The sequence below is a fragment of the Alligator mississippiensis genome, chromosome 10, assembly GCF_030867095.1.
Source record: "Alligator mississippiensis isolate rAllMis1 chromosome 10, rAllMis1, whole genome shotgun sequence".
Taxonomy (NCBI): Eukaryota; Metazoa; Chordata; order Crocodylia; family Alligatoridae; genus Alligator; species Alligator mississippiensis.
Genome location: NC_081833.1, coordinates 24,041,178 through 24,058,291, shown reverse-complemented (window position 1 = coordinate 24,058,291; position 17,114 = coordinate 24,041,178). Strand labels below are relative to the sequence as shown.

At 41.0% G+C, this 17,114-nt stretch overlaps 1 protein-coding gene across 2 annotated transcripts in view; it reads right to left on the bottom strand.

Moving 5' to 3' along the window:
- Positions 1-17,114, bottom strand: part of MED13L (mediator complex subunit 13L) — a 402,047-nt gene that overhangs the window by 58,201 nt on the left and 326,732 nt on the right. For both annotated transcript variants that reach the window (XM_006266403.4, XM_059713565.1), the window contains 5 exons: positions 12,503-13,234; positions 9,154-9,376; positions 6,665-6,770; positions 6,058-6,182; positions 4,141-4,240 (listed from right to left, as the gene is read on the bottom strand). In XM_006266403.4, coding sequence (XP_006266465.1) covers positions 4,141-4,240; positions 6,058-6,182; positions 6,665-6,770; positions 9,154-9,376; positions 12,503-13,234 — 1,286 coding nt within the window. The remainder of the gene's footprint in view (positions 1-4,140; positions 4,241-6,057; positions 6,183-6,664; positions 6,771-9,153; positions 9,377-12,502; positions 13,235-17,114) is intronic.

Below are 17,114 nucleotides of genomic sequence, written 5' to 3'. Positions count from 1 at the left end.
ATAAGAATATACTGATGTGGGGCCCTGTTGGAACACACCAGATTTCACAACATTTAACTTAGAAGAAAGGAAAGAAATGAGAAATAGGGAGATGCCCTCCTACTGAGGTACCAATTGAGGACTGATTGAGGGACCTGAATCTCTTCAGCCTCCGCAAGAGAAGGCTAAGACGTGATCTTGTGGCCATCTACAAACTCATCAGGGGGGACAGCAGGAAATAGGGGATACAAAGTTTACCAGGGCGCCCATCGGGGTAACTAGAAACAATGGCCACAAACCGAAGGAAAGCAAATTTAGACTGGACATCGGGAAAAAATTCTTTACAGTGAGGCTTGCCAAAATATGGAATACACTTCCAAGGGAGGTGGTAATGTCCCCTTCCTTGGAGGTATTTAAGAAGAGATTGGACAAACACCTGGTTGGGGTCATCAGACCCCAGCACTCATTCCTACCTGGGGAGGGGGTCAGACTTGATGTTCTAATAGGTCCCTTCCAACCCTAAAATCTATTAAATGTAAGAAAACCCTACAACAGCCAAAAGCCTACTGATCAGGGCACTCTGGGATGCAGGATCCCCAAATTCAAGTCCATGTTCTGCCTGATTCATAGAAGGCAACTGAATGCAGGTCTTCCACACTGGACTCGAATGGCCTAATGGGTGTTAAGTGGGGATATAGTTCTGGTACACTAGGTATATAATTATGTATATACACACTAGTGGTGTCAAATACATCTGGCCTTGCCGGCTGGACAAGTGGTATGTGCTTGTCCATGGACCAAATGAACAACCCAGAGCCAGCCCCACAGGCTGGACTGGGCCCACAGACCCCTCTCCTTCCCTCCATCCCACTCCCTCTCCTACCCTGGTGTCAGATTCAACATCTTCTTTGGCTGGTCCAGGACCGCACTGCATGCAGTGCCTGCTCCAGGCAGTCTGGGATGCATAACACACACAGTGCTCATTCCAGCCAGTCCAAGACCCATACTGCACGTGGCACTAGGCCCAGACCAGCTGGAGCAAGCACCACATGCAGTGTTTCCTGGACCAGCCAAAGCAGGTACCACATACAGCCTTGCACGGGTGCCCTGTGCAGCACACATTTCCGAGTAGAAGCTGCGTGCAGCATGTGTCCTGGGCCCTGCATGTAGGCCGGTCTCACTCATGCCAGGTGTGGTGAATGGGTCAACAAGACCTAGGACCAGCACCAAGGGCTAGATGATGGGGCTCTATGGCTCGGAACAGACATTCAAAAAGCCTGAACCTGAATTGATTCAATCATTGCAGGTTAGTCTAAGCTTCAAAGCTTGAACCAATTTGAAGGTGGCCAGACATTCCCTTTTCATTCTAGAAATGCAGGCACATGCCTGCAGTGGCTCAGGCTAAAAGCCGGGGGACGCTAAAGCAGCCCTCCCTTCCCTTCAACAAGGGCTTTTCTTCCACAACTTTTGCAAAGGAAGGGACATTACCAGATAACTCTTGTTTAGCTCCAAAAATCAGCCCTAAGCCAACATGTCCTGTCTGCCTTTGTCCTGTTTCCCACAGCATGGACCACAGCCGGTATGTGGTATGCTAGCTAATGCTGAGAGGTGTGTGTGTAAGACAGAGGGGAGGGGGGAATCATGTATGTGTAGTCTCTACTGGAGCTGCAGCCAGAGAGAAGAGGGGAGGGGCCAGCCTAGCTCTCTGGAGCAGAGAGTCCCTGCCCATCCCAGAGAGCATGCCAGGATGATGGGGGACTCTGATTTAACTTAAACCAGGAAGGGGTCTGGGACAGACATTGCGTAAACCGCCTTGACCAAAAGCAGTTAAGTCTGATACTACATCAACTGGGTGTATCTCAAACTTGTTTCAGCCATTTTTAAACTGGTTTATGTGCACTGAACATCTGTTCTGTTACAGGTTTAAACCAGTTTCTGATTCCTTAAACCAGTTTATTTGTAATGTCTGTCCCTAGCCTATGATTTGGATCCAGCCCACAGGCTGTGACACTTCTGATTTATACAAAGTGGAACAACTCCAAAAGGAAACTGACAGGCTAACTCCAAAATAGGTAATATCCTGGTAGCTACAGAACTCATCAGGTATATGAAAGACTGAGGTTAAAATCTTTTGTCTGAATTCGGTCAAGAGATTTATATCTGGTCTCCTATACCTGGGGACAGTACCCTAAACCACTGATTATCAGCATACTCTCTTCTTCTCTTCCCTCTCCAGCAAACAGATTCAAAAGGATCCATTTTTTCCTAATATGGAATGGAGAAAATGTAAACTTAAAAAAAAAAAACCCTGTAAGATGGGAAAACTATGTCCTGCCCAGCTCTAATGCTAACTGAAATCATTCCATGAGGTTGATCTGTGATGTGCTCTTCAAGTAGCAGGAAAAAAGGAGTTGGTTATGAGTAGTGCTAAAATGACTAAGTCAGCAGGCCTTTACTATGGTATATCATTCATTTTTAGTTTCTCACAGATGTTGTCATGTTTCAGCAGCTAGTGTCAAAGCATGATGGAGAGTAGATTAAGAGAAGAAAACGCAAGTATATCTAGTTAGTTTACTCCAAAGTGACCTGTGTTATGTCAGGGGTATATGACCATGTTGGTCTAAGGACATAGGCAGACAAGGTTATTTGGGTAAATTTGATATCTTTTACTAGACCAAATAAAATAGTTGGAAAAATTCTTCTTTGCTTTGAAGGTTGTTTATACCCAAAAGGTTGCAAAGAAGAATTTTTCCAACTATTTGCCCAACAAATCTTGTCTGCCTGTATTATGCCATACACCTATACCTTTGAGTTCCATTTTGCAAAATTCTGCAGTGCAGATTTATAAAAAAAAAGAAAAAGAAAAATGCTTAATTAAAAAAAAGCTAAAGAAACTGGCTGGCCACCATTATTCATTTTCATGTGTGTCATGCTTGAGAAAGCTTTGCATATTTTAGAAAGCTATGGATCTACTAAAGCTGTCAAAATCCAATCTCTGTACACTTCATACTTCTACATTTGAGTAAATCAGGACTACTTTTATGGATCCATAAAACTCTCTGACTCATCCCTGTGACACCATGGTTTTTCCCCTCAATTTGTTCTCATTACAAGCTGAAGTTAATGAGCAGACATTAACAAGTGATTTACAAGGAAGTTTGATTTCTGCTTAGAGTAGCCACATAGTCAAACTAGTTTTTTCTGTCTTCTGGGCCAAAGAATATATCATTCACAATTTGGATTCTTAGTATTGCACCAAAAGTTATTTCCCCCCACCTCATGCACACACACACAAATAATTAAAAAGCAATGACATGAATGATGGACAGAAACACCCACAGACTTCAGTGTAAAACCTACCATTCCCTGTAGTAGTTGGAACAATCTTCATGAAAAAAAATATTGTGATTTTAATATCCATATTAAGTTCTCAGTACACTAAGCTCCAATCTTAAATTGTTACACATCCATAAGCTTCTATTGATTTAATGCGCAAAACTGAGTTCTTATCAAAGAGTACTAAGGGCAGAGTTATCTGAGCTGCACAAGAAGCGTATCTCCTATTGTGAATGTCTCTTTAAAATTTACAGTGCACTTTCATCTAGAAGCCACTACTTCAATTACATTAAGTATTCCATGCCCAGATTTAAACTGAGGGTGGCTTCAGAATTAAGTCATCTTACATTAAATATAATTACTTTCCAGCTAGATCGCATTGTAATAGTTGGAGGGGAAGTCTCAGCTTTAAATTCTGGATGGTTACTAAACTTAGCATGATTCTGTTTTAAAAATAATGACACGGTAATGGTGCAACACCTAATTAAGGATAAACAATACAATGAGGACACTGGGCTAGCTTCCACATAGAGGTATGTAACAACTTCCTTCTGTGTTTCTAATCAAAGGTGGAAATACCAAACTAATGGGATCTTGGATCGTGGGAGATAAATTTTAAAAATATTTACATGCTGCCATTCAAACTTTCCTCTGGGACAATTGATTAAAATTCTCTTGCCTTCATTTAAGGGTAGCCTCCAGTAAGTACAGAAACCATGGCACATACTGGGTCTTACTCCTAGGACTGACATGACAAATATAGGGATATTGTACTTAGGAAGAAATATTAGCTCTGAACAAAACTGTGCACATGAGACAACGTACTTGGTGGGTAAGGTACCGCTGTTCTCCCATCCTTCCCCAAAGGGCGTTCCTCAGTCCCGACTGCAGGCATTTTTGATGATCGCAGAGCTGGTGATACAGCCTAAATACCAGACATTCATGAAATGCATTGAAAAAAGAACAGAGACATCAGAATCTAATAAAGTATTAAGATTTCTGAAACCACATTAGCATTAGTTGAAGGATTTTATTATCTTCCATTTTGTATTGTTTTACTGAGTACTTATTTTTATGCAATTGGATTTTATTTTTATCTTTCTTTCAACTTTAATAGGTAAGTCACATATCTCAGGCTTTAGGTGTCTAACATAAAACGATCACATACATTTAACTTGGCGTTAACAAATTTTTTCTATTTGCTTCTCTATTTAGATTCCTATTTGAACATGTCAGTAAAACCCTGGGAATAAAGTTCTCTAACGAGCGCGTGCTACCTCTGTTGTAGCATAGTACATAAGATTAGAGTATACACGACGGACATGGGCCGCAACCCAAAGGGCACAGGCTAAGAGATAACAGCAGTCTTTAAGACAGGTTAAAATTCAGATTTGGACCACCCAAGTCAGATATTAAGAGAAATGGCACTAATATGGAATTTAATAGCACAGTCCTCTATAATTGGCTGGTTCAGTAGCCACTGTAGCTGAAGTGAAATGGGTGAGAGACCTTGTAATTTTGTAATATAATAGTAAAAAAAAGGGAATTCAACACTCATTAGAGTTCACTTTGCAGTCGCTTGCAGAAAGATGGCTGACAGCAGCTAAAATAAATGTAACTCGTTTCTGCTTGTTCTCCAGCTTTTCAATTCCAACTAGGCCTGGCAAAGCTTTAAATATCTGAGGAAGCAGATGCTTCCACATCAAAAGCTTTGCATGATTTTTGAAGGCTGCTATTTTACTTCTGCACAACACTCATTGGCATCTCTGAAAGCACTACTGAAAATACCAATGCATCATGGCAGGAAAGAAGGGCCAACAGGCAGGAGAGTGCTCTCTTTTATCTGTATGTTCAGCTATGTCATTCAGGACTACAGGTGCAAGAGGAAAAGTGAAGCATGACAAGAAGGTGGTAAATAAATTCTGCTTTTAAAAGAAAAGGACTTCAGAAAAGGGGGCAAAAGACTTTCAGAACATCCCACTTACCTCCAGTAAGCTCAGGATCAGCTTCTGTGCCATTATGACTAGATTAGATTACATTTTAAGGCAGTAATTATTCTTAACTCTATCTTTCATTATAATTTTGATTTTTCAAGTGATCAGTGTAACTTTATGTTCTTTTATCTTTCATAACAACCCAGTTACCATATTCCTTTTATTAACCACTTTACTTTTGTACAAGGAATATGGCAGGGGAGGGGGGGGGGGCGGTGGAGGGGACGACAACACACCTGCTTCAAGGATTAACTGGAACAAAGTAAGGATGATTTTATTTTTTCCTGTGGTGTCTTGAGTAAGACAGAGGAACAGATTCTCAGGCGGTGGAGCTAAGATCTTTTCTACTGTGCACAAATACATGAACAACATAGCTGCGGATGCAAGCCTGAAGTGTCTTCAGATAAAAGTTACTCAGTCCAAAAATACAGTATTTTGCCTGGGCAAACATTCCTGTAATCTCTCTCTGCAATGTTTATGGGTAGCAAAATTTGCCATACTGCTATCTAAATGATCTGACTACAAATGTTGCTGAATTTTAATGCACTGATACTTTCCTGTGTGAGGGAGCTTCTTAAACAATTTGTTTTCTGGTTGCTGTCTTCTCTTCCCACTGTAAGTGTTGGTCTGTTTACCTAACAACTCCCTCCATCATCCCTGTGCAATGACTGATTCCTTCTTTTATCCCAACAGCATTTTTCTTTAGCTGTTGTTATTCAAAGTACTTAATGTAGTCCCGCAGACTTACGCCCAGCTCATCTTCATCAGAATTATCAAAGATGTTATCTAAATCATGAAGTGATGGAGCCAGATCTGTCACCTGTGTGAGGCTCCCAGAGCCAACTCGGCCTGCAGCACCATCCTGCCGGGTATCTGTGGAAAAGAGTTGAAACAAAAAGCTTGAGAAACAGCAAGAACCCAAAAGTGGAGGAAAAACACACTTCTTTTTAACTTCACACATCACTTTAGCCGGGAGACAAAAATCATAGAAATCAATTTTGTGTTCTGAGATTAATTCTAGAAGTAAACTCGAGTACTTAGACTCAACATATAGGTCAAATACTGAAGACTACCCATAAAATAATACATTTCCATACTGATAGACTTTACTGAACTCCAAGTTGCTTTTTTTTTTTTTTTTTTTTTACGGTAAAAAGAACAAGGCTAACTATAAATAAAATGAAGTATATTAATTTGTTAGATGCTTTTTATTCTTCCTGCCTCTTGTAATAGGCCACCACAAATATTTTTCATCCTGAATTAAAGCTTTTAGAATATGAATCTCTTCTGCAATTTAAAATGGTAAGAAGTATGACTTTCTTTTAAGCAGAAATATTAAAGAAGCCAGCACCCACCTGCTTTAGGAGCAGAACTGAAAATAGACATGGCATCTTTCCCATCAGGCACCGGTGTGGAATGACCAGGTGTGGGGATCTCCTTGGTACCAATTCCATCTTCTGACTACATATGGAATCCAGACACACATACAGAAATTTGATTATTTATATGCAAAAACATTGGAAAACACAGGAGAAAAGAAAAATGAGATGGACTGAATCAAGACTTATACTTCACTACTGCTTTCTGTCTTTATTATAAACTAAACACTTACTGTCAGTGGTCAAGTGACCGTATCACAAATCAGCTGCACAATTTGGCATAAGTGGTCTCTGTGCAGAGAGCCAAGAATTGGAAGACACGACATGCTGCATGTCATATATTGAGCATATAATAGCTATATAAGAAAAAACAGCCCTATTCTTGTCTCGTCTATTTTGAATGTTACTTAAGTGTTATCAGGCCTTTTCTTTGAAGAGTGCAAAAAGTCTTTAAAAACAGGGGGGTGCAGGGAGGAAGACAAGAACATTCATATATGAATCTTCCATATTAGGAAAAACATGAAATAATATTCCAGCATTTACAAATAATCCATCAATATCCATCTTTTTGGGTAGCTAAAGAAGGTAAGACTGTTTAATTTGCATAGAACATATGCATCTGAAAATTTTAACCATGGTGAAGGAATTACCTACAGAAATAAATGAATGAGGTGAACAGCCAGACAAAGAGAGAGGATTACAAAGAGCAAGATGCACCGGGAAGGAGAAATATCCTGCAGGTGTGAAGGCAGATGGCCCCAGAATAGTGATCAAATCATTCTCTCTCATGTGGAAGAAAAGCTGCGAGGAGATGTCAAAACCAACATAATATTGATATTACAAACCCATTCAACAGACGGCTGGATGGTCTTGCCCAAGGCAAAGAAGATGATTGGGGATAGAGAGACCTATGCTTTGCAGCGAGCTGAATGTGTCAGCTGTAGCAGATGAGAACTTAAAAAAATGCTGCAAATTCTTTCTCTATAATTAGAACCATAAGAATATATGGAAATTAAAGGCTTTAGTCCTTTATTTTACTTGACTGTGTTTTTCTGATGGTCAAAATTAAAATATGTAAGTATGAAAGATAACTATAACATCATTTTAACACAATTTAAACACGATTGATTAAGTCAGAAGGATTAAGTTAGGAGCCACCAACTCAAACACATCAGATGGAGACAAATATTTTCCTATATACATAATGAGGTGTGAACTAAATGGGTGCGTCCATATATACAAGCACATGCACTCGCAGCAGCTCAAATAGATGCGGTGCAAATCTGAACCGGGGCATGTGCCTCAGCGGACATGCACTTTGTTGTGGAGCAAATTGTGCCACTTGGGGCAAAATAACTCCGGCTGGCTCCTCCTGGATCACCAGCCAGAGGGAGCTAGAGCCTGGTGCCAGCACCTGTGCTGGCCCCAGCAGTATAAAAACCTGCCCTGGCGAGCAGCTCAGGACTACTTGCCCTCAGGAGCTTCTGAGGCCCAGCCACTTGGTATCTGGGGACACTAGCCCCTTGGGTCAGCTAGACTGCTGAAACAGCATCCCAAATTCACTTTTTAAAGTACCCCAAAATCCACATTCTTCCACAATTAGAACAAAAGAGAGGGAGAGAGGGAGTGATCAGATGGGCAATGTTTTATTGCTATGTTTACAATGTTAAAGCAATTCGGAAGCCTACCAGTGTCTCTAGCAACACAAATAAATCTTAAGTGTCTATATGTTTTAATGTTTGCTCCTGGTTTCCTTATCACATGGTGGGTGTGTGATGGGGGAATGTGGGGTGAAGGGGTATGGGTGGCTGTGGAGGGATGCCGGTCAGTGTGTGGGTAGGTGTGGGGAGACTGTGGTTGAAGGGGCTGCTTAGGAGGGATGGGTCCCCTGTCTCCCACAGGGAAAAGCCCCCCATACACAGCATATGGACTACCCTGCCTGCAGGGTCCCAGTCCCCACCAGGGGCTACAGCTCCGCCGCAAACCTCCACTGGTCTCCAGGCCCAGCTCATTCTCCTGCTCATCTCCAACCTCCAGAAACTGAGCAGGAGGCTGGAGACAGAAGGGGAAGTCTCAAAGCTCATTTCCAGGGGCTGATCTCCAGCATCCTGCTCATTCCCGTGCTCATCTCCAGACTCCTGCTCTTTCTCCTGCTTGTCTCCAGCCTTGGGAGTATTGTGTGGGGGATACTGCCCCTGCACTGCAAATCTGTAGCGTGGGGAATGTGTTTTTTGTTTCTGTATGTGCCTCTTGCAGCGATTCATGGGGTTTGAGATGCTGCAAGAGACACATGTGCTCTCACCTGGACGCGCCCAGTAAGTTCTAAAAGATGGATCCTATTATTGTTCTCTTGAACAGAGATCTGCATCATCTTATGAATTACTACAGCACACCAGGTGCTATTATACTATTACAAACAACAACAATAATACCAGTAATAACAACACTCTGGTCTGATACAGTACCTTATTCTTTTTCAGAGGATCTTTATCTGTCCCAAGTTTGCATTTTTTAGTGCCAGTGAAGCTGTACTTTATATCACCATCTTCAAAAGTATAAGGATCACTAGCATCTCCTAACCCTTCTCCAGATTGCTGTATTAGAGGCAAGGGGTCAAGATAGTTCACTGTCTGCCCTGGTTTGACGTCTTCCAAAATTTTAAATCGTTTATTAGGTTGCGCTAAAAGTCTGAAAAGTTAAACATAAAAAAACCCCAAAAACAAACAAACAAAAAATCACTATTAAAAGAACACGCACATTTTTTTACTAAAGACAAAAGTAGCAATGTTGCAGATTTTCTTACAAATACAGTGACTTTTATGTTTTGCTCTGTCTGGTTTGAAATACTTGAAACATTTGTTTTCCTTCTAACATTAAACACTTGCTCACTACACTGTCAACTTTTCTGTTAAGCCAATGAAAGAGACTGAGTTTGTGCGCCATATTTACTCAAATACAAGATAAGGTTTTCCCCAATCAGCGTGAGGGGAAAAGACCCTTGTCTTACAACTGCATACAAGGAAACCTCATTAAATACATTGTCTATCGTTAAACTGCTGCCAAAAGCAGCATGTGCTCAGTACTGTAAACTGACTATGAATCTGATAAAGTGCAGCCAACACTGAGCATTGAGCATAAAACGCACGGCCCATACGGAGCAAACTTACTGATGGGTACATTATTTATTTATGGCCCTTAAAAAAAAACCCAGGTAGGTGTTCCCTCTGCAGGGAAGCACTGCAATACCAGGCCAGCATCAGGAGAGCTAGAGCCAGCCCTGAAATCCTCCCTTTGGTGCCAAAAATGCTGATCTTAGACAAGAAGTCTAATATGCTGATGGGAACCTACCACAAGAACAGCCCACCTGAGTAAGATATATGGTAATGTCCATTGCATGGAAAACCCCTCAGTGCCAACTTTTTTTCAAGTCATGGTGAGCCAATACACTTAATATGTTTTAATTTCTTCTTCACTCCCACAGCTGAGCTGTGCCTTTCTTTCCCATTTCTAGTCATTCTTGTTTCCTCACCAGAGGCCTCAAACAGTTCACCCAGAATCCCTCTGTAGCTCCCTCTCTCAGTATGTTGCATATGATTAGTGTGACCCTATCCTCCATGAAGTGGAACTGTATCAGGCTGCCCCAAGCCTCATTTACATACACATTTTTGGAGGATCCCAGGACTCGTGACAAGAACACTCGATTCCAGTCATGAGGGGGGGTTAATTAGCACATGGATCCTTTGTGGGGGGTGGTATCTGGAGTACACCCATGTAGTGAGCAATGCTGAGCTGTGGGATCACCATGGCTTGAAATGCTGTGGACTCTGCTGGGGCCCAGCCCTATGAACTATAAGGTCAAACATGAGCCTTTTGACTTTGGACTAACATCACGCATATGGACTTGAAAAAAAAATCCTTAAAAAAAAGAGAGAGAGAGAGAGAGAAAAAGAGAGTGTTCACATATTCTGCCTGGTAATAACAGGGTTCATAACCCTGACCAGAGAGGTGGTTCTGCAAGGGAACTTGACTAAGCAGCACAGGGTCTGACAGCCCACTTCAACAAATTCATCTCTTGCTTCAGAAAGTCCTGTGGAAGACCAGGAACTTCCTACAAACAGGCACACAAACCTCACAGCTGAGGTCTGCATTAGAGTGAGCCTGAGTGAGATGTACTGCTACTATAGGAAGACAGTAGAGGAGGACAAGAAAGAGATGGTGGACATCATATGGAAGAGAGGGGACTGGCATAGACTTTTCAAAGATAGTAATGAGGATGATGGCAATGAGTGAAAGGACTGAACAAACAGAAGGGGGATTTGGGATGTGGGAGGGGAGTGAGGTAGTCCTTTGCACAATTGTGACTGTTTCAAGGGAATGGGGATGGATGTGCAAGTGTGCAGGAACAAGGGTGCGCAGTGCAGTCTTTGTAATGAGTCTTAAGAATGATGTAACTATAAAAGTGGACTGTCCAGTGAAACACAGCAGTCACAAGACAGGTTGTTAGAGGTACAGTTATAGATATATCAGTGGGAGGGTGATAAATTTAAGGCAAATCTCCAATAATTAGATTCTATAACTGGAAAATTATAACACATTTATAAATTTTCCACATACAGAATCTAATTATTGGTGGGGAGGGGTCATCTTATATTTGAGTAAGTATGGCAATATTTGCCTGTGATCTCATTTACAGTTGTGACTGCTGGAGCTAACTATGTAATAACTTAAAAAATGTTTCTATAGTTATCTTTTATGAAATGCTCTGATTTTCCCATTGGGTTGACACTTTCCATACTGCCCAAATTTATTTGTTTTTTTTAATTTGCACAAAATTAATTTGTACTCTCAGGTAAGAGGAAAAGGAGATTTACTTCAAAATCAAAAACATTTTAATGCTTTTGAAGGCAAGCAACTAAAAATGCTTGACCATTAAAAGCTGCTTATATAGCAAATATTCTTTACCAAGGGAGACACAAGTGCCATTTCCTTTTTCTAAGCAAAAAAACCTCCTAAATTTATATATATTTGCTTTTGTGCATGAGCAGGAAAGGAAATATTCTATAGTTCAGTCTTGATCTTGTGCCCACTGAAATTCAGAAGGTAACATTCATTCACTTTAATAGTGAAAGATCAGGTACTTACTGACAATACTGATTCCATTACAAAGGAACTATACAACTCCACAGTGTGCTGATTAGGTTTTATGAATACAATGTGAATAAATTTATGAGTACAATTTTAAAGTCTACAGAACTGAGCAAATTAAAATTAAGAAATACAATGTTATAACAGGGAGAGTCCTATCCTTCTCGCTGAAATCTGGCATTAATTAATGCAACTTTTGGAATTCATTAAATTTGAAAAAAAATATCACCAAATTCAAGAGGCAAGACTCCAAGGGCACCATTATTTTTGCAAAAGATGAATTAGTGTAGTTTTGAATATCTATTACATCACTGATATTGTCCAGCACAAAACGACAAGTGATAAAGAGAAAGCAGATTATAATTCCGTCTATGTGTTTACCAATACTAACAACACAGGACATCACTGAGGCTATACTGATACCATGCATCATCTGCAGAAGTTTAATGTAGTGGTATAAAAGTTATATGAGGAGCTGTCATTTAAAATACAGTTTGTTTTCTACTGTGTATCACTACCATATACAATCCCCCTGGACTATATTCTGTTGTCAGTTATATTAAAGCAGTCCCAAAGGCTTTCATATCCCATGTGGCTACTACCAGTAAATGTAGAATGCAACACTAACTGAAATTTGGTAAGACATTGGTCACTAGATATTGTTTTTACCTTTTCAGTGCAGTACTGTCTGAATTTACTTCCATCTTTGCATCACATCTCTCACATGGGAGATCTGGTAGCCTGAATTCTGGATCTTCACTTGATGGGAGAACATAGCTCCGCCATTTATCAGATGACTCATTGTTGTGAATTATCCCACAATATAATGCTGTCTCACTGACCTCTGCCATCAGAGGTAGCCTCTGACCAACAAGAACTGTCCTATCGTCTAGACTGGGCAATGGTTGGAGCTCTAACCCGTTTCCATAGAGTGCTGGATTCACAGGTACTGATGGTGGGTCCAAATTCTCTGCTTCCTGCCCTCTTGGCTGGGGGCTAAGTGTAGGAGGCAGAGGGGAGGTGGGGGAATGGGGTGAATCCATGGGATTCAGATTCATTTGTTTGCTTGGATTTCCAGTGGGGATAGATAGCTGCTTCTCATATTTTCTGGAGTTTGGAACTTCCAAAGAGGTCTCCATCCCCGCCAACCCCAGTTTCTGTCCTGCTGCATCCTGCTCCATGCATAGTTCTTCAGTCACGGATGGCCGATGGTGAAATGGCATCATAGGCCTTTTTTGCAGCTTGTCTCCTTTTTCCTGTCTTTCTGTTATTTTGTGCTTAGAAGAGGCAGGAGGTGGCAAGGAAGCAGACGTGGAGGAGGATCCCACAGTGAATCCTGGCTGTGATATCGTTGGGGGGCGGCTGGTGCCAGTAGCACACCGCTGTTTGAAAAGCTTGTGCCTGAAAGAAGAGAGGAACAAGTCATCACGTGAATGGAGAGACTAGGATCTAATACTGCAAAGAACAAAATAAGAAATCTCGGCTCTGTTCCTGACCCTATCACAAACTGCAGAGTGATCATGGGCAGGTTTGTCAGCCTCTCTGCATCAGTCATCCTTGACAACAAGATAGGGATAATGCCGTTGTCTCACAGGGCAGTATCCCAGGAAAACATATTAAGGTTTTTAACACACAGAAATCCTTAGATAGAAGATAATATAAAAATAAACAAAGCATTGGGTTTTTTTGCTATTGCAAAGTTATCTTTTTTAGAACCAGCAAGGACCTTTGTGAAGCAAAGTGACACTTCTTGCATATTTTGAGCATGTGTTAGGAATGACAGAGGACTTTGTATTTTCGCTGTGTTCACAGATGCAATGCACAGCAGGTTAATTTCATGAAATTTTTCCTCCAGACCATGTGAAGGAAAGGGATATGACTCATGCCAAACAAGAAGTGCTCAACAATTGATACATATGGCAAGAACAAATATTTAAAAAAAAAAAAAAAATTAAACAAACAAAAAACCCTAATACAGCTATTCCTTTTTTGGCAATACCATAACATTTAAGACATGTTTTGTTACAGCAGGTCCAGTATCTTTTAAAATGTAGAATGTAATTCAATATCCTAGAGATTGCAGCCACAAAATGGTGTTTTCATTATAATCCCCCAGGCAATCAAGTCGACCTTGAGACAGATACCTGTGCATGACATGATAACCTCTCTGATACTACAGCTTACAGCAATACCATGGGTTAATACACTAGGATCTTCCCTCAGGAAACTTTGGTTAAATAGAATCAAAGCAAATTTAAAAGAAGCTAATGATTTTTGGCTGCTTTTGATATGCACTTGATGACAAGACGATTATAAACACATGGACAATTGGCTGTATCACCTAGTTCAGGAACGGGATAGTAAGGATACTGAAGATTAGGATGGAAATGCGCTGAACGAATAGCGTAAGCAACTTTGCCAAGTACTTGCCCACATGACAAGTTTCTAGTGTAGATTACTGGTTGTTGGCTTATATGAAATGAAGCCCAGCATATCTATCCAAAAACAGCACTCTTTCTGTAGGTAGACAAGGTTCTTTGGGTAAATCTGATATCTTTTATTAGACCAACTCAAATAGCTGGAAAAACAGAGGAAGCGTCTGCAGATGGTCTGTGCTCTTCACAGACCATCTGCGGACACTTCCTCAGCGTGATGAAGGGTACCTGAAAGTTTGCAAAGAAGAATTTTTCCAACTATTTGAGTTGGTCTAATAAAAGATGCCAGATTTACCCAAAGAACCTTGTCTGCCTATGTCCTCAGACCAACATGGCTACAACATACATCCCTGGAACTCTTTCTATAGTTACTATATATAGCAACAATGTCAGGTTACAAATAAATTAAAAAATAATCAGGAGTGTGGCAGGGGTTGGCATGCAGCTGCTGCTAGTTCCCTGAAGGAGGTCCTGGGCTGGTGAGAAACTTACCCAGTGGGGTCCAGGCAAGACATGCCCCCCCGGACACCAAAGAAGGACATCTGAGGGTAGGGAACTCACTTAGTGGGGCTCAGGTGAGCCACGCTTCCCCGGTACACTAGGGACAAGCTCCAGGGGGAAAACTCATCTGGCGAGGTTTGGACAAGCCACGCTTCTCAGCACACCAAGGAACACTGGAGGAAGGGGAACCCATCCAGTGGGGTCCAGACAGGCCACACTTCCCCAACATGCCAAAAAGAGCTCCAGGGAGAAAACTGAAGCAGCACACTGGGTTCAGAAAACATATGCCTCGGGAGCATATTGGCTCAGAGTAAACCCATGGAGTCTAAAAGGAGGACACCAAGATAGGTTCGGTGTTTGACATCTAAGGGAACCAAGCCGGTTCAGCACAACTGGGAAGAGAACTCCACTACAACAGAGACCCAGCCATCCAAACCCTTGTGGGACTCTGGGATAGCGGGACTGTGAGTGAGCCACCAACCCAATCCATTGAACAAGATAAATAACGCCGAACAGTGGAGTAGCTGTGGGTGGACCCACAAGTCAGAGGGATGGGGACACACAGACAAAGTAGACAGTGAAATGTTGGTGAGCCCACTGGAAGAAAAGGCACAAACTGACACCAGATGTGGGGTTAGCTTTGGGGAACCCAGATAGCTCAGGCAAAGGAGAGATTTGCCTATAGGGACTGCATAAATGGTAACCAAGTTCAGACCAACTACAGGGAGCTGAGCCAGACCTCCGAAAGCAGGTTCCGAGTTTTTTTCTTCCTGAGAAAGTAATACAAACAAGGGAATAAGAGCCTGTTTTATTTTATTTATAATTCATTACTCCCAGACAAGGGAGAGATAGCAGAGCAAAGTTAGATCCCCATGGCACCTAAGTTACAGTTAATTAAGTTATAGGACATACACCTGGGATCTATTAAGCTGCCTAGTTGAGGATCTTGGAGACTGGCAGGTAGAGATCTCACCCTCCTAGGATCTACCAATACCGGTGAGAAAGAAGATGGCCACAAGTTACATTGGAACCTTAGAGGGAGACCCATCTAGAGAGGACGGCCACCAACTCTTTGTGGAGTCAGTAACTGAACTGGGCTGGGGAGAAGCTGAGACCCAGTGACTCACTCATTGTCAGAAGAGAAGGACTAGTTACCCAAGAGGAAAGGGGAAGGGTGTAGGGATGGTGGAGCCCTGCAGAAGACCCTCATCAGTCTGACCATCACCTTAGACACCATCCATCCTCCCAAAAAATAGCGTAACATCAAGATATGGCAGGCAAGAGAGAGTAAAAACGAGGCAGAGGTTGTGGTGATTACAATGTGATGAAAGGGAAGCGAGGAGACACACCCATTCATAGGCAGATAAGAGAACAATTATACTGCATAATTAAAAACAATACTAAAAGCATAATGAAGTATAAATTACTTGATAAAGTGTTCATAATTTCAATTTACAGTTCAGTATATTGTGAAGTAACATTTCAAACATTTGTGATCAGATAGGCAAGATAAATCATTAAGACAAGACAAACTATAGTTAACTTAAGAAACTGTCTGACAGATCAATTTAACTCTTCATTTATATAAGGGAATGTCCTATATTTCAGTGGTAATTAGTAGCTCTATCCTTATTTTCATGATCATCTCTCATGCTCGGGATTATAAATTGTGAAGCTAACTTTAAATCAGTAACAGAGCTATGTAGTTTCATATGCATATGTTCCTACAACTCATCACACTGCATACATTGCTATAATCTACCAGCTAGAAAGTTCTCCTTGTAGACTTCTGTACTTTCTCTGTGCACCATATGAGCTTGGGCAAGAATTTCTTGCCAAAATGCTTTCAGGTGTTCTGTTTGGGCTAATTAATCTAATGACTTCATAAACAGTAATTATGCTCCTTAAATTTGCTATCATCTATTTACTACAATTAAAAAGTATTATTTTGTCAAACGTTAATAAAATTATTAAGCATTGTTTTTATACTAATAATGTTATCTGCAAAAATTCTGCCATATACTACTCAAAGTTAAAAGGAAAGGTCTTAAATACTGTAAAAGTGAGCAGTCAATGATTTTTTGCTGTCTCAGATTCCCACTATTTTTATATAAGGTATTACACAAGAAAAATGCTCCAGAAAATAAGATGGACCCATTTAAAAAATGAGACAATCTTTATTAAAAAGTTATAGTTGTATAAGAAGAAATCATTACAGACATTCTACACTGGTGATAAGAGTTAATTACATTCTTGTTTCTTTTTGCCACAAAGAATTAGATAATAGGTCAGATCCTGAGCTGATATCAATTGGCACAGTAACACTAACTTCACTGGCATTAGAC